This window comes from Vanellus vanellus, assembly GCF_965231255.1.
Source record: "Vanellus vanellus genome assembly, chromosome: 2".
NCBI classification, from domain to species: Eukaryota; Metazoa; Chordata; class Aves; order Charadriiformes; family Charadriidae; genus Vanellus; species Vanellus vanellus.
The window spans coordinates 11,866,733-11,890,099 of NC_138906.1; the positions used below are offsets into that span (position 1 = coordinate 11,866,733).

Here is a 23,367-nt window from a genome sequence, read left to right on the forward strand (position 1 = left end):
GGCTAGTAAATGGCAAAAGAACATCAGAATTAATATGAATACCATTTAACAAAACCAGAAAGCATCCATGGGGCAGGTGTCTGTTATTAACTGGTTGGCTGCACAAACCAATTTCCCAAATACCAACATGTAGAAAAGCAAAGCACTAAACTGTACATTTTATAAAATATTACATCAAGCTGCATAATGAATTATATATCCCACAGTTTTTCATGTTTTGGGGGACGTATCTGATTTATATCATGGTGGTCTCTGTCTGCATAAATGACTGAGCCCTTGAATTACGATGGAGCTGAGAAACGCTTTCCGATCCATTTCGAGAAATCGAAGAGCTGTGGAGTCTGTAATCTCTGCCTGCTGTCTGCTTCCAGCACAAACTCCGCCATTTTCTTTTCAGCTCCCCTTGCACCTGTGTTAAAAAGAGAATGCACAAGATGAGCTGAAAACGTTCTTTTACGTGAGGAACTTTTCGGCTTTTATTGGCTGTCAAATGGAGACCTCTAGGAATAGAATCATAGAATGGTTTGGGCTGGTAGGGACATTTAAAGATCATCTAGCCCAACCCCTCGGCGGTGGGCAGGGACATCTTTCACTAGATCAGGTTGCTCAAAGCTTCATCCGATCTGATCTTGAACACTTTCAGGGATGGAGCATCCACAACTTCCCTGGGCAACCTGCTCCAGTGTCTCAGAGAAAGAATTTCTTCCATATATGCAATCTAAATCTACCCCCTTTCACTTTAAAACCGTTACCCATTGTCCTGTCACTACAGGCCCTGCTAAAAAGTCTTTCTCCATCTTTCTCATAATTCCCCCTTTTCATACTGAAAGGCCACAATAAGGTCTCCTTAAAGCCTTCTCTTCTTCAGGCTGAACAACCCCAACTTTCTCAGCTTCTCTTCATAGGAGGGGTGTTCCAGCCTTCTAATAATTTTTGTGGCCTTCCTTTGGACTCACTCTAACAGGTGTATGTCATTCTTGTACTGCGGACAATCACCCCTCTCAACCTGCTGGCCATGCTTCTTTTGATGCAGGATACGATTGGCTTTCTCAGCTGCAAGCACACATTGCTGGCTCATGTCCAATTTTTCATCCCCCAGTATCCCCAAGCCCTTCTCTGCAGGACTGTTCTCAATCCATTCATCCCCCAGTTTGTACTGACATTGGGGAGTGCCTTGACCCACATGCAGGACGTCGCACTTGGCCTTGTTGAACTTCACGAGGTCCGCATGGGCCCACTCCACAAGCCTGTCACGGTCCCTCTGGACGGCATCCCTTCCCTCTAGAGTATCAAATTAGTTTTTACAAAGATTACAAGACTGTGAGGAGATGCCCCAAGGCCACTTTCAAAATCAGTTTTCTATCAATCACTTGTGCTGCAACATTAGCTTTCGGTATCTTGCTATTAAATCACATATACTTAAAGCATAGAATCAAATGATTAGCCCAAAATCAGGCATCTCATGAATATCAAAGACCAGAATAGCACTCAGGAGACCTGAATGTCAATTCCCTGTGCAAGCAGGTGTCTTCTTCAGATTCCTCCTGTCAGACACTGCATGCGGTATATTCTAAGTATATTAATGTATATTCTACCTTTAAAAGTGGCTGACAACAAAAGGAATTCCTTGCCTCTTCCTCAATTGAGATCAGGAAGCTGCTACATGCTGAGCACTTCTGAAAATCTGCTGCTGTTCTGGGGGTTAGATTCTGTCAGAAGATTAACCCTAAATACTCACTAAATGGCGTTTCAAGTTTTGGATAAATTTTTGGACTCGTTGCACCTCACTTGCACAAGCTACATTGCTTGTAACAGAGCTAGAATTAGATCATGTTAAATAACGAAAGACACACTGAACTAACACCTCAGTTCGCAAGGAATTAGATTTCAAACAGCACTTAACTCTTCACCCAAATACGCTAATTTCTCCTGTTGCATAGAAACTGCTGCATATATATTCTATAAATAGGAATGCAAACAACTTCTAAAACAGCTTCATGTATCAGAGTGGAATTACAGGGGCATTTATACATTTACTGAAAACAATATTTAACATCCTCAGCAGCAAAGGTGAGACTTACTTCACTGTTCAAAAAACAATACAGGACTGCAACAATCAACCCCTGGAAAGAGACAATATTCCTTAGTTAGTAGGCAGCACCAACCTATGTCAAGAAAACTTCTTCGGAATAAAAATTTTTAAATTTACCTGAAAAGACCCCAAACACAACTCGAAGATTATTTTATAATTATTGGAACTGCGGTCAGGAAATAGAGCAAACACTGTGTAGTGAACTCCAAATAACGGAATAAGCAACAATGTGGATTTTGCAAGTCTCCTGTGTAAATAAAAGAGAAAAAACTGGAGTTTAATGATAAGCTCTTCTTTTACTAAGGTAAGAACCTGATGTAATGTTGTTTACAAAACCCTTGTATGACTTCAGATTTATAAACAGTCTTAATAAGAGTCATTCATTGCAAACTGTTTTCCTTTCAGGCTTGCTATGAGATTAGTCACACAGCAACATCATAAATTAACGTCATAAATTAACATCATAAATTAAGACCCTTTTTCAGTTGCCCTCTGTACAGCAGCAGGGCATAGGACCTACCCTCTGCTGTGTGTCTTTGACACAAATCCAGTTCCCAGCCTGGTTTCACGGCCTGGTTTTTGGGGGTGGGGGTTTACTGCATTATTCCACAGGACCACATTCCGTAAAGCGTCCCAAGCTGCCATCAGATCTCTCAAGGCATTTTTTACCTGGCAGAGAGGGTTCAGAGTGGACAAGAATAATGCCTTCCTGCAAAGTCATACAGACAGATCGTCTTGCATGGAAGGTAAAATCTCTCTCTTGAAATTAATTGATGTTAATTTTCTTTATGTGTGCAACTGCATGGTTAAGCTGTACATTGCACGTACGCAGTGTGCAAACAGTACCTAGGGAACGCAATCCAGAATAATCTCAACTGTGAGATTTTCATGAGCGATTTCAGATTTATCCCCAAATACTAAAATCTCCTAACTGTACTGCTGGCATTAGGCATATACCATTAATTAATTTTTAATATTGTCAATTACATAATATATTTTAGCATAAGATACTACTGAAGTTAAGGAAGGAGAACTTTATGAAGCAGAGCAGCTCTGAAAAACGTCCTGTGAATCCACTGAAATGATGAATTGCTAATTATCCCTTATCTTTCACTTATTTCACTCTAATAACATAAGTTTTATATATTATATGGGACCGGTCATGCATGATTATGGAGGTCTGGTATCAGATAAAATTCAAGATGTTATAATGTTGAGTCCCATAATTCATCACTGTCTTGATGAATATAACTTGATTCAACAATGAAAGTATGCTGTTGTGAATTCACCTATTTTAACAGAAAAGTCAAGGTATTTCAAGCAGTTTTATTTTTCCTGTGTCAGTCTTCATGGCCTTCCTTTGTTCGCAATGTCCCAGAGGCTGCATCTGTTTATGTGGAAATAATCAGCTCTGGCAGAAAAGCTTCTCAAGAATAGTAAAACATTCACATCTAAAGGTTCATACCAGTAAGTGGGACAAATAGGATTTCCTTGGCAGAAGAAATTCAGTTACAACTGGAGGAGATGATGATGGCAGCAAATTTCCTGGTTTCCCAAGTGAAATGGAAAACTGATTTTATTTCAGCCTAACCTTACCCACTGCAAAAGTAAAATGAACAACAAAAAGGACAGAACCAGGTACAAGCAAGTGGGACAGAGGAAGGGAAGAAAAATGATGACTTGCATGAGCAGGATTCATTTTCGATTCATACTTCACTTTCACTCCAGTCACATTTTGATAATTTTTGTTTAGCTGATGTTACTTTCTTAATACTGCGCTTACATCTTAGTGAAGGAAAGGGACAGACAAAATAGCCTTATTCTTCTCTGCATTTTAGAAAATGCATTTGCATTTTGAAAAATGAGCCTTCCAGACCTTTAATTTGCTCTGTAGACGCAGTACTTCTTGAGGAGGTTAATCTCCTGTTCCAATGGGCATCAGCTAAAGACCATCCAATCCAAACTTAATCACGCAATCAAATGCTAAAAGCAAAGAATTCACAGGCTGACTAATGAAGGACAAGGTTGCTATTAATGAACATTTTATACTATGAAGCGCTACAGTAAACTGTGGAAGATTATGGGACTTATAGGAAGGGAATGTCTTGTTTTCATAAAATATTTAAATACCACACGGACACAAAGAAAAGTTCCTGTCACAAGAAGTAAACTTGAGGGAGTTTCCTGCCCATAGGTTGGTCATTGTGCTAAATAATAATGTGGCAACTACGTAATTTCATCTAGGTTGATTCGGCTCTCCCACGTTTAGTTAATTCAAGCAGCAAACACAAAAAAAATACCCTTTTCGTTCTATGAAGCAAAGCCTTATGCCAATCTAGGTGTGTCGCCTTTTCCGTGGTGCACCAGAATTCTTCACTTTTTGCATCAAGCATGCCATGTCATTTAAAAAACACATAAGGTCCTAGTTCTCTTGGCTTTAAAGATATGCTTTACTTTAGCACACCATGTTTTATCTGCTTTTAGGACAGGAATTCAGTATTTTTTAAATGAAGAAAAGGTGTTAACCAGGAGCACGTTTCTAAGGCCACTTGCATGGTTTTGAATTTTCAGTGTTCATGTTGGGTTTTGTCATTGAAATATCACATTAACATCCTGAAGCGTCAAACTCAGTGTCTGTATCTGGGCTTTAAAGTAAGACCTACTACAATAGACTCTTGATTCTGGATTACAGTATCCAGCAGCTATGATAATAAACAACAATAACTGATACAGCAATATAATAAAGAACAAATCCAATTTCAGCAGTGTTTGAATTGTCCCCGAACATTCCTTGACTCTAAAGCTGTGGAAACAATGGATGTTAGGATTTGATGTTCAAATCAAAACACAGAAGAAGAAAGTCTAAACAGAAATGAAGTTGATCTAAATCAGAAATACTTGTTTTCCTCTAAAAAAATAAATATGCTATTTTAAATCAACATAAAACATTGTGCTTCATTTTTTGCTTTTTAGAAAGAACATAACGTTCCAGCACTTAAAATATATGTAAATATTACAACAAAAAGTATTTTAGAAATGAAAAATTAAAAAAAAATGTTTTTAAGAAGGTTGAAGCAAAAGGTTTTGATCTTGAAACTTTCATGTCGAAATGAAATGTTTATACATTAAAAGAAAGATACTACTCTCCATATTTTTTGTATCAGCATATACATTCACGGATTAAACTCAAATTCAAGAATAGTTGTTGGTCTTTGTGAAACTGCATTTTTTTTATTGAATTTAGAGTTTGACAAAAAAAATTACGTTCAACTCTATTTCAGCGTAGTGGTAAGACCTTTATTAAACCACATTTGAAAATACTTCTGAATTAAATGTAATTATAGTATCACAGCAATTGTTGGTAGCAGGTTTCAGCAGAGGAAATCTTACAGAGATTATTTTGTTTCTGTATATAATATCTAAAAATATGACTCACTTGTACTGTGACTGGTCATTTCCTCCAACATCTGGAGATCTTAACTTCTGCAGTAAGATTCTTATAATACTAATGAAAAGTATAAAATTCACCTGCAAAGAAAACAAATCTAATGGTGATTTCTGACTTCTCCACTCAATATGCAGCACAAAGAAACGCTTATCAAGCCAGACAAATCAACTCAGCAGTGGGTGCTGTGTACCTCCTGCCCGAACACATCAGGTTCTACACTGGCAAACCTATTGTCTGTTTTCTGCCTCTCTAGGATTGTTATGTCCAGTGCACCTCTGCATGGCCACCAGTTCTAGTCTGGTTGGCGAAGTCTTTGAAAGCTCCAGTTGTCAGCAATGCCCTCCTTCCAAAATCTCAGCTGAAGACAGGTTTCCTAGCAGTATGGCACACTGGATGTGATTTGGTGCAATCCAGCATTGTCCTAAATCGTTGTGTGGATTCATGACTGGAAGCCCAAAGGAAAATGTGAGTCCCACACACAGTTTTGACCCTTTGTTACCTCTGTCTGAATTGGGGGAAAGAGAAGATTGTTGCACAGGTGGTCTGTCCACTCCCATCAAGCAGGGAAAGGGCCTCTCACAAGTATCTCTCTGACAGTCTCGGGTATTGAGGCAGACATAATCACTAAAGCGACTGAATCCTTGCAGCCTAACATTTTATTCTTGAAAAAGTCCTGTGAGACAGAACAGTAGTATTATCTTGTTTCATAGAAAGGGAATGGAGGCACTTGCGTAAAAAAAGTTATGTTCAGACCCCGATCAATCTAGAAAATTGAAGTATAAACCTCAGTAGATCCTAAATCTCACACCCATTATTTCTTCATCCTTGCTTTTGGCATCTTGTGTTCACCAGCTGTTATGGTGCTGGATTGTTTGGTGTGGCCAAGGAAACTGCACTTTAAATATGGTATGGCTGTACTAAAGTGAGGGAACACTTTGAATCCACACCATCACAGCAACAATGGGAGCTAAAAGCTGCATCTACAGCTACATAAAGAGCTGCATCAAATGCACACATTTTAGAAGAAATCAACCTAGAGAAAAATTTCTATCACTGTGAAAATGAACATTTTATTGTTTTTAACTAACCCCACCCCAAAGCCCCAAATCGGGAGGTTGGGTACCCAATCAGACAGTGCCTGCCTCACTGCTACAAACCTTCAGTCTCTCTCTGCCTTGACGTATAGCTGGAACTCTTCTTTTTCTAGTCTTAACAATTTGGCTGTAAGCTTTTCAAGCTCAACGGCTTTCTGTGTCTTCTCTGAAATAACCTAGTTCAATCAGTGATGTTAATAATAAACTATCAACTATATATCCCTCTGTATTTCATATTTTGTTTGAAATGACAAGTGAAGGGAAGTGACAGGAACTGACAGTGATTAAATAAAAAATCAGGAAAATTAAATCTAATATTTTTGAATAAATAAGAAAAAAAGAAATGTTATAAAAGATAGGCCTTCACTGAAGTAAATATAAATTTTTCAAGATGACGATGAATTTGAAGGTTTTTTTGATGCAAGTCTCCTATAAAAGTAACAGGCAGAAGCAGGTATTCTTGCTGATTGTATCTACAGACTTACCACATCAGAGTGTACAGACCAAGGGATATTCATTTAGTGTGTCATATGCACTGGAGCTAGTAATAATGGACAAGGAGAGAGATTCCATTTTATTGCATATTTGTTAGTCACAAAATAGGAGAAGGAAAAATCTCTATTCTGTATTTGCAAAGGGATTGGCAGAATAACTTTTTGTTCTTCATAGGCATCCCTAGTTTCTACTGTAACAGAATAAACTGTTGTCCATTTGGTTTCTGAGGCACCAAATCATCTACAAAACTGCTGCAAAAAAAGTCAGGTGACTCCTGTTCTTGAATGATATTCATGTATTACTTTTAAGTCTGTTTTCAAACACAACTCTCTCTCTGTAAACACACTCTTGGATTAACAAAAAACATACATTCTTTGGAGTTTGTAACAGTTCTTGGCACTAGTGAGCTTTTAAATTCAGCCAGTGGAAACTGGATATTAAAATCTAAAGGTGGCAACTGCCATTGACTTACTACAGTGGAGCAAATTAATTTCTGCAAGATTATTATTGAATTGATCATTTTAAAAAATCCTTTACAGTACATATCTGGTTTAGAAGAGTATGTTTCAATAAAATGTGAAACAAGCAGTGCCCTGGAATTTTACTTTTAGTGCTGTAGCTTTTCAGTCCCATAAAATCATTTGAGCATAATGTCTTTAAATAGACTAGAATATGTATATTGTTGAATGAATATCTAATAACAGTAAAATGAGAAAATAATGTGAATGCAGAGAAATGGCAAGAGATGATGACAAATGATGCCTCTTCAGTGGAGTAACAAGAAGACACTGCTGATACCCTTTCTGCTGGTTGATGACTTCTGAAAGTAAGCTTTTGAGTCTAAACACATTGCCTGAGTGTGTATCATTTAAAATGTCTTCATGTTGCTTCTTTCTTGCTATTTAGTCCCTCACGCTACCTGCAATGTGAGACAACTAGATAAAAATTTCTCAGTTACTTTGATGTGACCAAAGTACTGTCTCCACCTGAACATCACTCCTTCCCAAATCAGAGCAGTTTATGCAAGTGGAAGCACGGAGAACACAGCTGTGGAGGCATTTGCCAAATGGAGAATATGGTGGTACACCAAATTAACGGTTTGGAATAGTCACCCCCAATTAAACAACTCTGAAATGTGTACAGCATCAAGTGTGGAAGCCTGCCAAATAACTTTTCTCAAGCCAAAATTGTCAGGAGTAGACGTCAGGGAAGGCTTCTGACACACTGGATTAACTGAAGCCATTCCCACTTTGAGAAGTGACTTCAGAAGTTGCTCTCTCACAATATTATTTACTGTTGGATAATAAACTTATAGAAAATATAATCTTCTAAGCAGTGAAAATGTTTAACACAGAAATCAATGGAAGATGATTTATATGGCATGAAGACTGAGCAGACTTCCTGTTAAATCTAAAGCAGTTAAACCATTGTTCCTTAAAACCTTTGCTTGATTTCCTCTTTCTTTCAAAAATATATTCATGGCATCATCCTCACAATCAGGCTCTAGTCTACTCTTCTTTTCTTCGCTCTACACTCTCCTCTTAAAGATTTTCAACATCAGCCATACTCTGGGCTTTCTTTCATGCTGGTACATAAGACAGTTGATGAGAGTTCTCAGCTCAGGTGTTCTGCTCTCCTTTATTTTCCTGAAATTCAGCTTCTTTCAGAGATTTCCTGTGTTCACCTCATTGACTGCTTAGACAGATTTCCCTCCTACTACTGAAGCCATTTGTTACTGCTGATCATCCTTGCCACCATTCTCTGTAAGTTTTCCAGTCTTCCTACATTCTTGAGAACAGACTAAAGGCACTGTGTCAGTATGATGTCAGTACACCACACTTCTTTGAGAAACATCACGACTCTCACAACACCTATCCAAAGAACTTGCAGTTATCCGTTTTCGTTATTGAATGGCAGGCAGCACTGACCTCAGTATTCAAAGATTTGAATCTTCAAATTTTAGTTTGTAGAAGGTAACAGGAAACACTGAGCTTATCACAGCGTGTGCATATCAAAAATTATTTTCTCGTGAATGTAGTATTGTTCAGTCATCAAAGGCCAATTTTACATGACACTTCATTAACTCTTGCTCCATGAATGCACACTCTACTTTGCACAGCAGCAATTTTGCATAGCATCCTAGCTGCCACAAAGATTATGCTGGTTATAGTTCGATGCTCCAACAAGCTATGTTACTGATCTGGCGGGAAAGGGTGTATGTCACTGCTTTTATAACTACCTGTACTTCTGAATTCTCCTTTCACAGCTTAACTTCCCAAATGCAAAATGTAGTTGATCAAACAGCTGGAGAATCATCTAACTGGAGAAGTAAGTGGCTTCACACAGTGCACGCTGCAGAATCACGTGGCCATCTTTAGTTGCTCTCATCCCTAAAACATGCTGTTTAAGAAAAGAAACATATCTGGAAGGAGACAGCAGATCCTAAACGTGCACTCAACAAGCCAAAAAAGGTCATTTGCAAAATGTTTCCCTATGTCTTATAACCCCTTTGTATCAAATCAGTAATAGAATCATTAAAAAATGAGAATGACTGTTCCTTTGTGTCAAACAGTGATTCTGGTCTGCGTTTTATGATATTCTGGACTTCTGCTGACTGACCATGACTCCATTTTCTTAACCTACAACTCATTTTCCAGCCTTTGCTAAGATCCAGATGCAATTCAAGTCTTGAGCACTTGGATAACTTCCGTTTCCAAGTCTAGGACTTCTTTGGAGAAGCACTGCTTTCTGGCACGTGAAGTCTCAGCTGTCTACCAGATAGCTGTTTAAATTGAATATCCAGAGAATAAATTTTCATCTTTCTGTAAACACTAGGTGGTTTTTTTTGCTTTAATCTTTCAGCTTATTTTCTTTACTCTGGACCATCCTTCATTCTCCAGCTCCTCTGAGGTACAGGTATTCTCTTCATGCTGCAGTTCTGTTGCATGCTCATTTCTTCCTATCATAAAACATCTTCTCTGTGAGTCCTTACCTTATGTCATTTCACACATATGCCTACTCTGCTTTCTCTTTAAACACTGTAGAATTCACTCTGATGAAGATGATAGGAAGTTCTCTCAAAATTATTTTCAGCAGACATGGATTGAATGGCAAGCCCAAGTGTAAGAGCTGGGCTAAACTGGACTCTCGAAATATTGTGTGATCTAATAATGCTCTAATTTTTCTGACTAAAATATTAAAGCAAGTGTATCCAAAATGTATAAATTTGCACTGTGACTGCTTTCGGAAACGGACATATAACCATACTATGTCCAAATGAATTACACAAACATCACAATGAACAGGAATTTTATTATGCTACTCCAGTAATTCTAATGAGCTCCATACAGGAAAAGCCCCATGAAATTCTCAAATGGTATTCTTTTGCAAATACTTCATGTTCAGTATCTATTTCAGTAGGCTACCAATTAAATAAAGATATACGCAGCCATATTTTTTTATGGCTGCAATAATATCAGATTCTCAATTGCACGGCTAGCTATTTACAAGCAAAATCAAATCTGCAATTCATTGAAAAGTATAATTAGATTTTTGCTTCCCCCAGGCTCATAAACAGGAGAGACGTTAAAGAAAGAACAACATACAAATAAAAGCAACTGCTCATTTAATAGGAGGCAGATAAATTTTGAAGGCAACAAATTTTAATGGCCTTGGCATCTGTTTAACATTTCTCCTGCAGCGCAATTTCTTTTCATTAAAACAGAATTCTTGCCTATCTGTAACTACCAGTAAAGAATAATGGCTATATGCACTTCACAATGCTGAACTGATCTAAAATTCATGCTTCAAAGTTTACTTACTATAATCGAAATTAAAATTGGTATTCGTATAACCCACCAGGGACCACCATGCTCATTTGTATCCCAGCAACTATAAAAAAAAAAAGAGGAAAATGATGTTGACATTAATATCATCTGGCAAGCAAGACCTATGAGGACAAGTATTTCTTATATACAAGTCAAAGCACACTAAAATAATGCCTATTCTAGCCTAGAATTTGGCATTCAATCTTTTTCTGCTTTTAATTTTATTTCTCTGGTTTTAATATGCATGTTCAAATCAGCTAAAACATCAGGCACACGAGACTACCATTAGAAATCACAGAGGACATTGACCTTTAGGGAAACCAAGCTTAGTTTCACTTCGTGTAAGGACACTTTTCCAATAAGCACTTAACACCAGCCTCTGGGTAGCAGGAAGATCTAATGCAACTGACAGCTACAATTGAAATGACATCATTTCCTTGTGGGATATTTAGGTTACAAACGGCTGGAACTGGTTTAAGAAAATGTGAGACTGAACCTGAAACTCCGTCTGAAAAAATGAAGATTTAATTTTCACTGTAGGCTTAGCACTTTTAGTCCAAATCCTCTGCGAATAAGTGCTCTGAAAGATTAATCTGAAGCAAGGGCAATACCCTTTAGAGTTCCTCTAACTGCGATCATAAAGACAAAGGAAAAAGCAGTTAGCCTTCAGATTATGTTAGAGGTCTTGCAAAGAAAACTTAGAAATTATATAGGACGTGATTATTCAGTTTAATTACAGAATCAATTGAAAAATATTAGTCAGGTTGAAAAAAAGGAGTGTGAAAACTGTTTATCCCACTAGCAAGGAATGCTCTGCCATTCCTTGGGACCGGCGGTAGCAGCAAGTCTGATCTTCCTACAAAATTCTTCTCTTGGTTCCCCTTCCCAGGCCAGGAGCTAGGCCTAGCTCTTGTTAGTCATAGTTTTACCCAACTTCCATACGTTTACATCACATTGCTTCACTTCTGGGAATGTAATTTAGATATACCCAAAGTTGTCTAGATTTCAATCTTGTGCCCAGTGCATTCTTAGTTACTGCACTGTATTACAGCCCTGAACCCAACTGCTATTTTAAGTATTATTTTGACTTCCAAAGCAGATAGCTCTATATGTGGGTCAGTGGGTCACAAGGGGTAACGTTAGTCATAACCTATCTCTGCTCTCCTGCCTTTAGAGGAGGAGAAAGCAAACAAACAGCAAGCACAAACAGCATGCTGAAGGCCTCCTAAACACCCGTCCCGTTATTTCTGCATCTGAAATGTCAGTTCTGCGCTCGTCCCCTTCTGAACAGCAAACTACCTTTATGTGAACACCACCGTATCCAAGGCAAAGATCCTATTGGCATAGTTGGAGGCTTTAAGCTTTCTCTCCCCCTCACGCTTACCCAGTGTCCTCTAAAATGATCCGTGTCACCGTCCAGGTAATAATGAATATGGTAGGAATTCCTGAAAAATCCCAAAGAGGTTTAGAGGATGATCACAAAAATATAAGTCCACCAAAAAAACCCCAAGTTCACCCTGCAAGTAACCAATTATTCCCCCAATATACAGCATATAGCAAACAGTTTAGTCAATGGAGGGAGAGGCCCATCTGCTGAGCTATGCGATATTAAGCAATGTATTACAAACAAAGACTGCAGGGAAGTGGGTTTATTTCTTACAAAAATGCAGCCGTAATGACTAATACTCAAAGAACATGCCTTTCTTCGGTTTCTTTGAAACTGTCAGAGTGACCTACAGGGAGATAGATACAAGTTATGCGTACCCAACTCACTTCCAAGGACTTCAATATAAAACCAAAGTGTAAATCATTTCATAAGGAACCATTCCCACACACTGGTTTATTCCCATTTCCCAGAAATACCTAAGTGTTTTATGACCACCTATTACTGGAAGCTTTAAAGTGCTCTGTATAAATATCATTGCACTTTCTGGAAATGAAAGGAATACATGTATTTAAACCAGAGGGACAATTATTATTGGGCTTTTCAAAAAGGCAAACAGCATAGCATAGCCTGTAGCTGCGCAGCTAAACTTTCTTTTTCCTCCCAAATTAGGACAGCCTGAATCCTAAGTTTTGCGGTGGCAGGCCTATATCCTGAAGAACCCCTGGGCATTGTGCAGAGTGGCACAGGTGAGAGCCATGCCAAGCAGCAAGCTAGTTATGCTTCAGCAGTTTTGTGCCTGCTCTCTCCCGCGGTACAGCGGCTGTACCCTATGCTGGAGCTGAACTGCGGAACTAGTAAGTCTGAGGAGTCATCCGGCAGAAACGGCATGACTACCTTGGTATGAAATATTGAGCCTAATACAGACAGACAGAAGAATATTACTGGAAGATGTTTAAGTTCTTACCCCATCCAATCAGCAGGTAGATTGTGAAGTGTCTGTTGGGGGAGAATATTAGCACAAGGAGGATGTGGAGGTAAAGTCCTTCAACTAAGAGCCAGTAAAAGTTTGCCATAACACCATACTGGAAAAACACCAAAATAGCCTTGCAGCCCACCTGAAATATGAGAATAGAGATCAAAGTCGTTGCAGGAAAGATGCCGTGTTATTCTATTAACATATCCTATAGGTCTTAACTCTCCATGTTATACTAGTAAGCCAGGTCCAGTAGAATTTTTTTCCTTCATTCAAGCAAATTGAGACATTGTAAATATTACTGTATATATAAAACGAAAATGAATTATAAAAAAAAATATTTAGATGGCTCTCATAGTCAATTTGTCCAGAAATTTTGAAAACTTCATAGCATAATATTGTAAAAGGTAGTGATTATCAATAAATGCACACATTTGCAATAGTTAGTTAATGAACGGCTATTAGATGAAATGATCATCTACTAGGTGGCTAATAAATATATTAAAATCCCAGCTGGCTTCCTAATATAGTAAAAATTAGCAAAGAAACTACTTATGTATTTTTCAAGCCTAAATGGGAAACTGAGTGAAAAATGTAACTATACATGATGAATAATTTAAACAGAAGAAAGAGTTAACTGGACTTTTAAAAATTATGTTTTCCCTTTAGAAAATGCTTTAGTGTTTCTTAATTAACAAACCACATAAGCAGGTATCATAAAATGAAGTCCCAATATATTTATAGTCTGTGTGCTGCTCTTCAGAATTAATTTTCAGATGTCTGTGCTGCTGATGTTCCACAGTGCTGGCCGCTGCTACTTTGGTACTTCCCAGCAGGAATCTGGGATGTGAGAATTGAACATGAAAATGTTTCTGCTGAGACTGAGCTGAGAAATGTGATGATATGGTGAATGTAACGGACTAAACAAAATGGACTAAACTTCCAGTTTCTGCCTGCTTTACTCTTTTCCCCGTTTTAAATCCCCTCCGTATTCTCCACTGTTTCTCTTAAATTCCAAGTACACCAAATACCTGAGTAGGTAACTTACTCATTTAGTGACTGATCCCTCTGTCTAAACGTAGGTGTCTTTTATGAAGTGAGATGCCATCAGGGGCCCCAGTTACCAGCTGCTAAGCCAGAAGGGCACAGACCTCCTAGAGATACTTCTTGTATCCATCAGCCCGTTGTGGTGTCTCAGATATCTCAGTGCATCCCAAGTAACACACATGCCTATATTTATGCCTGTGTACATGCCTATAAGGACAACTAAGTAAAAGCCCAAAAGGGTTGAATCCATTTCACCTAATTTTAGCTGCCTACAAGCAAGGTTTCTGGTGAAAGCTAGCCACCTGCTAGCCAACTAGCTCCTTATACAGCTCACGAAGAGAGACAGGCATGTCCCGAGAAAGTCTTAAAGCAGATGAGATAAACTGTCCAGTGAGAAAGACAGAAACCCAGAGAAACAGCTTAGTTCAGTCATCTCATTTGGTAAGACTAATCCTACCTCCGGACTTAGTACGCACTGAAGGGTTATCCATTGCAGACCAGTAATGGGCCAGAAAATTTAACATGGAGAAAATTAAATATTTCAAAATGCAAGCTGAAATTTTCTTTTATGCTTATGACTACTTAAAACCAGATTAGCATTCAAAGTCTAAAGTTTTCATAATCTTTTAAATTCCAACACTCCCCTGTATTATATTATCTATTTACAAACCAGAACCTTGCATCAAAATATTTTTCCTTCCCCCTGCAGCTAATCCTTGTATCAGGTTTATTTCCAGATGCTAAACAGCGAAGGTATCTGTCAGTAAAGAGCCAAAATTATGGCTTTGCATCATTCATATCCAGGACCTAGTTACATTGCATTTTGAATTGTGTGCCTTTAGAGATCTGTGAGTGCAGCAGAACTGTGGAAGATCACACACGCGTGACAGAGGGGCAAACCCTGCGTGCTGTTACATGAGAAAGGTAAGATCCAGCCAATGCAAGACAAAACAGCCTTGCCAAGCTGGCATCAGATCATCCCACATATAATGCAACAGAAATTACTCAACAGCCCACAAAATTGGACATATTCAAATAGAAAAGTATGAGGCTATGCAGCCAAGAATAACTGGAGAATAAAGAAATTGCAGAAATCAAGTAGTATTTTGAGAGTCCATTGACTAATCTTTCAAGGATCTAAGAACTTTTGATTATCCCTGGCAGTTTGCCTACTAACCACTTTGCCTACTCTGGGACTAGTTAACTCAGAGCCAATTTGTCTTCATTAGAAATATCCCAGATTGCAAATTCATACATACAGATTGGTAGTCACTGCTAAGAACTTTATGCTTTGGGACAAGATGGCTCCATCAACAAAAAAATATCTTCCATTTTTTTTCTCACAAGCTGAAACTGCAGTAAATTCAATTCAGAAGGTATTCAGCAATATTTGAAGGGCTCCTTTGCAACACTTTTGCTGAAACAACGGAGGCAGAGAATGGTGAACATCATATAGAGGTCTGTCTTTTAACTGCAAGACTTGAGATTTTTTTAACCCCTGTGCATGAAAATGCAGTAAACACATTAGCTTGCCAACAATGCAGATGACAACACTTCTGTCACAGCCAGAAAGCACAGAGGAGTTAATAAAGACAACTCCTGCAAATATTTAATTCCCTGACTCATTTCTCTCCCTCCATTGTTATCTGTCCAATTCCGAGACTCCTGATAAAGCTGCTGAAACATTTCCAGATCAGCTGCCTTTAACCGTTCCCATCTAATGGTGCTGTTTGTCTTAAACTATCCCAAATGATTAATGCAGTGGCCATAGGTATTCAGAGGTATAGCTGGTCATGATTTGTTTTGGCAGAGGACATGTTGTCCCTTCATGGACGTGCAAAACAACATTGACTTCTCTTGCTTGTGCTACAATCTTCTTTCTCTGGCTAATTCTAATAGATCATTTTGCTAGTCATTATATTCCTATAGAATTGTCTACACTGACAGTTTGGTATTCCTAAATATTTAAAAGGATCAGGGAGGAAAATTTAGTGACACAATAGTATTATACCATGTAGCAAATGAGGTTTATTACCCATGAGGTTTGATCCTCTGGACAGTGAGCTGTGTTGGAGCTGGAATAGAGAATATCATCCTTGACTAAAACAGAGATTGCTCTTAGAATGAAGGAGAGGAACAGGTTCAGATGGATGTAGTTCCGAGTACAATGAAGTTTTCTGAAAAGAGATTTAAAAACAGTTATTTTTGATTTTGAGATAGAAAGCTCTTGAAGAGACTTTTATTACTCTCCAGTCATTTCTTAGTAATATGAACCTTGAGTAAGAGCCTACCCCTTCCTCCTCTGTCATACTGTCAGTGCTGCCTTGCTGTTTTGTTTTATCATCATCCTCATCATTATTATAGGCTGTCCAAAATATACAAATAAAGTACCTCTTACTCCTTTTCCTTTTCAATAAGTATCACAGACCAAAAGATCCCACACTTTAACAAAACCTGACAATAAAGATAGTTTATTTTATCCTTCTGTGTGTCCACTCAGCCCAGTGTTTTTCTTGCAAATAAAAATGTGATTATCCTGGAGATATTTCAGACATGCTCACCTATTATTTTCTGGTTTCATTTTTTATTTAACTCCTGCATTTTGCTAAATAATGGCTTTTCATCCTATAATGTGACTGTATGCAAGAACAATTAAAAAATGCATTTGAAACATTAGATTGCCTATCCTTTCTATCCAGTGAGATGTAAAACTCTTCTTTAGTCCAGCAGCCATGTGAAAGCCCGACAAACAAATGAAAATTTAAATATTCCAAGTAAGTGAATGAGTGCCCAGGGGAACCAAGTTATAAATTGAGGGTTTTTCACCGAAAAGACATTCCCTTCAAGATCTTCCCATTTAACAGAACTTTTTTTTTAATAGCAAATCCCCAGAAACCAAACTGCTAAGAGGAGTTTTTTTTTTGTCAAAACCAGCACCTTGAATTGCACCTGGAAACTAGCCAGAAGCCAGGGCATTTTAGCAAGTAAGAGCAATGAAAGAATGAAGATACAATAGAATGTTATGGTGGCAGTGGCACCTGCAGTGGCAGCTTCGAAGTAGTCTTCATGTTTTGATTTTCACCAAACAACACAAAATAAACCATTCTGAAACTACTAAAGCAAGGATAGTTACAGCGAGTGTAGGGAAATAAATAACAGATCCATCCTGCTATCCCCCAGTTTGGCAAAGGACAGAATATCAGGCTGAACTCAAAGCAGTTCTTAAAAATCCAGTGATTTCTGTGGCTATGCATGTCCTTTGCTGAAACAGGTTCTGAGAAAAACTGAAATACCACTATTACTTTGGACTGCATCATATGTTCTTACAGAATTCAGAGATACCTGCAAGCTGCAAATGGGGGAAAATATTTTTCTTGAGTAACTAATTCAGATTATTACTTCTTCATCCCAGTCAGTAGCTGAAATAATTAATGTTGGATATACACAAGGCTGCCAAACCGACATTTTGGAGGTAGTTGGCAAGAAAGTATTTTTATTTGGGATATGTAAGATGATTCGGAACAACAAGGAAATGCTGTTCTTTAACAATGCAACAAAAGCTATCATGCTTATTCCTTTGATATAAATACCTCCCGATACAAAAATACCATGTGAGGAACATTTACAGACAGTTGATGCACATGAGAGCACATCTTACAGAAATGATGGAGACTTATGTTTTTCTCCTTGGTAAGAAACACATATCAAGGAAACCGACATTTTTTTGGAAGGTTTTGTCATACAAGGGTATCCCTGAAGGAAGTATACTAAGATCTATAGTAAGATCTAGAATGGCAGTTACGTAGAAATATGCTGTTCTACAATTTATTTTCACTCTGAGTTGGAACAAACCGACCTTTTAAAAAATATTTCAAAAATACTATGTATTTTCAATCATTTGATTTCCACTTTTCTAAAACTTTATGATACATTAAAAGTTAGACATTCAAAATGAAGAAATAGAAACTTGCATTTTAAGAAGGGTAAAGAAACTTCTTTTGACTAAATCAAAATTATTAGCTTTGCTAATATAAATTAAGTTTGCAGAAGCAAGAACGTGCCTGACAAATCGGCAACCCGCAACAGGAAAATATCGTGTCGGAAAGCCACCAATTAGCTTTAATTGTAATATGTACATAGTGTATTACATGGGGAGTTGCACCACAGTAACTTTAAAAATGCTGTCAGCTTAGTCTGGCAAGGTATTTACAGATATTCACTTTTTATGTCTTTGTTTTGAGACTAAAAGATCTGCCAGATATAAAATCCTTTCCTTTTACAATGCTTCTAAATGTGTCCTTTACAAATATTAATAATGGGAACCCATATAATGTTTATGTATAGATTAAAATCAAGTCCAGTTCCTTGGAAGAAATGCCAAAAAGAATATTGCAACTGTATGGAAACTTTCAGAAACAGCTCTCCTTTCCCCACCCAGCAGTTCTGCTTTTCATGTGCTTATAGTTGATCTTATGAACAACTGCAAAGCCCTGAGGCTGTATCTGTTCTGCCAGACAATACATAACAATATATGACGGACTGCAGAAGTCAAGTTGTAATATTTAAAAAAGAATTTCCACTTCCTTCTCAGGAACACATTACCTACAATTAAATTAAACTCCACATTATTCCATGTTTTCCTTCATTAAAAATACTGCACATGTTCAGGATTAAATGCAGTATAATTTGAAGCATAAATATACAAATCCAGCAATGCACAATTTTAATAATCTTTTGTGTTACTAATATCCAGAGTTAAAATACTAATCCTGCTGGATGAAGTCAGGATTTTGACAACCCTACTGCATTAGGAACTTCTAATTTTTAACTCACTATTAACTACCAAATCTCCTTTAGATAGTTTCACTTAGAATAGTTTTTCTTTGTCCTCCTTTTTAAACACAGCAAGGTGAAAGTTTGCCAGTTACATTCAAAGGTGAATATGTTTCAGGGGTGAGTGACTGACCTTTATAAATAGTATATTGACATTCTCTAGAAAGAATCCTGGGACTTTCCAGGGTGAAGTACGTTTCTTGGATAGGAGGTGTTACCAGCTGAGTAGTGAAAAGTTAAAACTTACAGAAACATTCTTATTTTCCCTAAAAATGACCATAACATACGGGATGCCCTACAACATGTCTGAGACAAACAGACTTACACGCAAAGGTATTTGCATTCACTTCTGGTATTGATAGTTTACAATTGCTTCAGCTGCAGCCTTCCATAATAACTGTCTGCTTGCTATGTGCTTGGGAAACTATAGACTGAACAGGGCATTTTTACAGCTTATTTGGGTTCCTAATTCAACTCACTACGTTAGGAGGCCCCTACACTCCCTGTAGATAACAGAGAAACAGGGTTCTTTAGGGGGAGACCTAGAATACCCTGTGTTCCCCTCTAAAAAAAAAGCTTGGGTCTTTCCACTGACTTCAACAGAGAGGTTGAGGAGTTCTCAACTTGGATATTTAAACTGAAGTTGAAGGTTTTGAGTACACCTCTGAAATTCTTGATACGTTTGTTATAACTGACTTCTGGTGATGGACAACATTCAGATGTCTACAACACACTGTCTTAAATGCATTATTAGGTTTTAACAATTTTGAAAATGCATGATCTGCCTGTAGCATTTGCTGGTAGAAAGAAGATAACCACGAATGACTCAATTTTTTTCAAAGATATTCCAAAATATAATTATGGGCTATGTATCTGGTCTGAATAGTCTCTGAATATTTAAATATTGAGAAAATTTGATGGCAGACTGAAAGGCTTACAGAACTGGCCATAGGAATAGTTCATTGGAGGAATGAGGCTCTGACAAACCCCATGCTGGCCTCTACACATTATATGTACTTCTTTTCTACCAAATCCGAGAGATGCATTTTCTTGTTTTTCTTGGTGTAGAGTGGAATGGAAGAGTCGTGTGAAGTTTATGATGGAGAATATAAAGGCTATTCTATTAGACAGGTAGAAGTGATACATAAAGGCATGAAGGTGGAAAGACTGAGAAAAGCTATGATGCTGATAAAACCATTTTGTAATTTCTTTTACCAGTTGGAGAATCCTTTCAGTATCAGAAAACTTCCAGAAATTATGCCAAACCGACAGTAGCGCCTTTCCTAACATTGCCTAACAAAAACATTGCACACCCAGTGCTATCCTTCAGCACAATTATCCATACCTTTACAGCCCCACTTGGACAAATTAATGATTAGCTTTGATACTAGTACCCCTGAAGACCACTCAGAAGCTTCTGCAAAATATGGCTGCCCACTTGTCCAATGTTAAGACCGGCATCCTACTAATTTTCAAGAGCAATTCAAGCTGTTGATTTTAATAACCAAATAGAAAATGCTTTATATAATCCATTCCTAAATGACTATTCTTTCTTACACGGGCTGTAACGTCTGTAAATTTGTAAAGTGCTTTGAAATTTTTTAGTACGACTGGTGCTAGCAAAAATCAAGTTAGCGTTACATTATTGGCAGCTGTTTAATTGAGAAAAGTGTAGAACCGACGCATTTTATAAATATCTGAGCAATCAGACAACAGTTAAAACTGTCTTATCATTGTTCATATTTACTCATGAAAAATACATACCTGAAAAGGCAAAGAATTATACTTCCTGTTGTAAGAGCAATCAGAGATACACTGTGTCCAAGAGTATAAATTGCCTTCACCCTTACATAGAAGTCGACCTGCACAGAAAAATATATATGCAGAAACCACTTACTTATATTTAAAATTGACCGTGAAATAATATAATTTTCCATTAAATAGCTCTGAAGGCTAAATAAATAGTGTTATTTTCACTCTTTGCTCTAGAGTACATGATGAGAATGTTGTATATTTATTCCAACATATTTTTGCAATGCAACATCTCAAGTCAATTGACCTCAGTAGAAAATTCAGCCTCAGGAACTCAAAACTTAGACAAGACTTAGCTGGTATAATTTCAGCTGATTATTCCACATCAATGAAGTCAAAGAAAATATCAGATTCATCAGCTTCCATAAACACAATCAAACTGGGAAAAATGAGCCACAGTTTGAAAGAATGGATTATGTCTGAAAGAGACAATCTCTCAGTCCTTCTGCTCCAGTGTACTTCGTAATGCATTTATACGAGTTTAATTTTAAAGACATGTTTAAGTCTCATTGATTTCCTAATCTAAATGCTCAAATACTTTATTAAATTGTGACCCAAACAACCCTTTCTCCCTTTAGTAAAGTTATTTGCTAAAACTTGGAAGAGAAATTTTTCAATAGAGGAAAACCAGACTGAAGTGCACAGTTCCCTGATTAATTGCAGTTATCTGTAAATTTACCAGCTACATATTACATTAAACCCTATTCTGAATGACAACATCAAAAAAAAAATAATGCTAAATACTCTCAGAATTAAGCTGCTTCTTCATTTATGCCTGTAATAGTCTTTACACTGACATTATTTTCCACTGAAGCTAGATAAAATATTAAAATGGTAAGATTTTTAAAATGTCACGAAACAGAAAGTTTTAATAGCAGTGTAGAATGTGCTATGTATAACAGACAGAATTTCAATATTTAGTGCACGTGGTTATATCACTCACCTTCTTGAACAATGTTTGTAAAAAGTAGCAAGCAAGCAATACTTTTAAATAAACTAAGATAGCAAAAGGAAAAGCAAATCACTTAAATATTTATTTTTATAGCATTTAAAAGGCCAAATAAAGAGGTAACTAGCAATCCCAATTCATGATGAAATTAGTTGGACATTCACTTAGCACATACACAGATATGGAAAAGACTAAATGAAATGTCAAATGAAATGAAAAATCCTGAAACTGTGCTATTGTAGATACGGTTAAAGGGGGAAAATAAGGGAAACATTACTGCCATAGACCTTAAGAGTATTCATAGAAATGGTCATGCTTGTTAGGAGCTAAAAATGGTATCTGAGGTGTCACTGGAAACAGAAATCTCTTTCTTTAATTAGAGAAGTAAGCTGCGATAGCCTTTTTGATAACAGTCCTGACATTTTATTATTTAGTTCCCTCTGGTTAGGCATTAAACCTCCTCCCATTACCTCCTTGCTTCCTTCAAAAACTCTTGCGCTGACTTTCTCACTGCTGACATTTGGGTTAGGCCTTTGTACTGGCTTTGGCTGGGATAGAGTTGATTTTCTTCAAAGAAGCTTGTAGGATTTGTGATGAAAACAGTGTTGATAACACAGGGACATTTTAGCTATTGCTGAGCAGTGCTTACACAGTGTGAAGGTCTTCTCTGCTTCTCACGCTGCCTCGCCAGCGAGGAGGCCGGGGGGCACAAGGGGTTGGGAGCGGACACAGCCGGGACAGCTGACCCCAGCTGGCCAAAGGGATACCCCATACCATGTGACACCGTGCTCGGCGATAAAAGCTGGGGGAAGGAGGAGGAAGGGAGGATGTTCAGAGTTACGGCATTTGTCTTCCCAAGTGGGAAGCCATGGTGGGAAGCCATGAATTAATTACTTGTTTTGCTCTGCCTGCACACGCAGCTTTGGCTTTACTTATTAAACTGTCTTTATCTGAATTCAGGAGTTTTCTCACTTTTACCCTTCTGATTCTGTCCCCCATCCCACTGTGGGGGAGTGAGCGAGTGGCTGCGTGGGGCTGAGCTGCCTGTTGGGGTTAACCCACAACAGCCTTGAATCCCTTTTTCTGCAGATTATTTAAAGAACTCTGCACACATACGAAACACAGGAACTATTAGAATCTGACAGTACTAGAAACATTGTTATTTTGATGCAGGGATCCTTAAAAATATTTCAATTAATAAAATACATTTAGTTTACAATGAAGATATTAGCGATTTTGATTATATATTTCTGTTGCTAGTGACTACTTATCCCATATTAACATTAGAGATCAGAGTCCAGTGACTCTAAGAAGTAATTTAGACAATAGAAAGTAGCTACTCTTGAACGTTTGACATTTCTGAGAACTCATTACTCAAGTCATTGGCTTGTACCTGACACTAAATTTAAC

At 37.6% G+C, this 23,367-nt stretch overlaps 1 protein-coding gene across 1 annotated transcript in view; it reads right to left on the reverse strand.

Annotated features, from left to right (window-relative positions):
* Positions 1-235: 235 nt before the first annotated feature.
* The window catches only part of VIPR2 (vasoactive intestinal peptide receptor 2), a gene marked incomplete at both ends in the record, with an annotated part of 60,348 nt that continues 37,216 nt past the window's right edge, over positions 236-23,367 (reverse strand). Inside the window, 9 exons of the mRNA XM_082499688.1 lie at positions 236-409; positions 2,082-2,123; positions 2,210-2,339; positions 5,529-5,620; positions 10,951-11,020; positions 12,341-12,401; positions 13,308-13,458; positions 16,399-16,540; positions 20,961-21,058. Coding sequence (XP_082355814.1) covers positions 236-409; positions 2,082-2,123; positions 2,210-2,339; positions 5,529-5,620; positions 10,951-11,020; positions 12,341-12,401; positions 13,308-13,458; positions 16,399-16,540; positions 20,961-21,058 — 960 coding nt within the window. The remainder of the gene's footprint in view (positions 410-2,081; positions 2,124-2,209; positions 2,340-5,528; positions 5,621-10,950; positions 11,021-12,340; positions 12,402-13,307; positions 13,459-16,398; positions 16,541-20,960; positions 21,059-23,367) is intronic.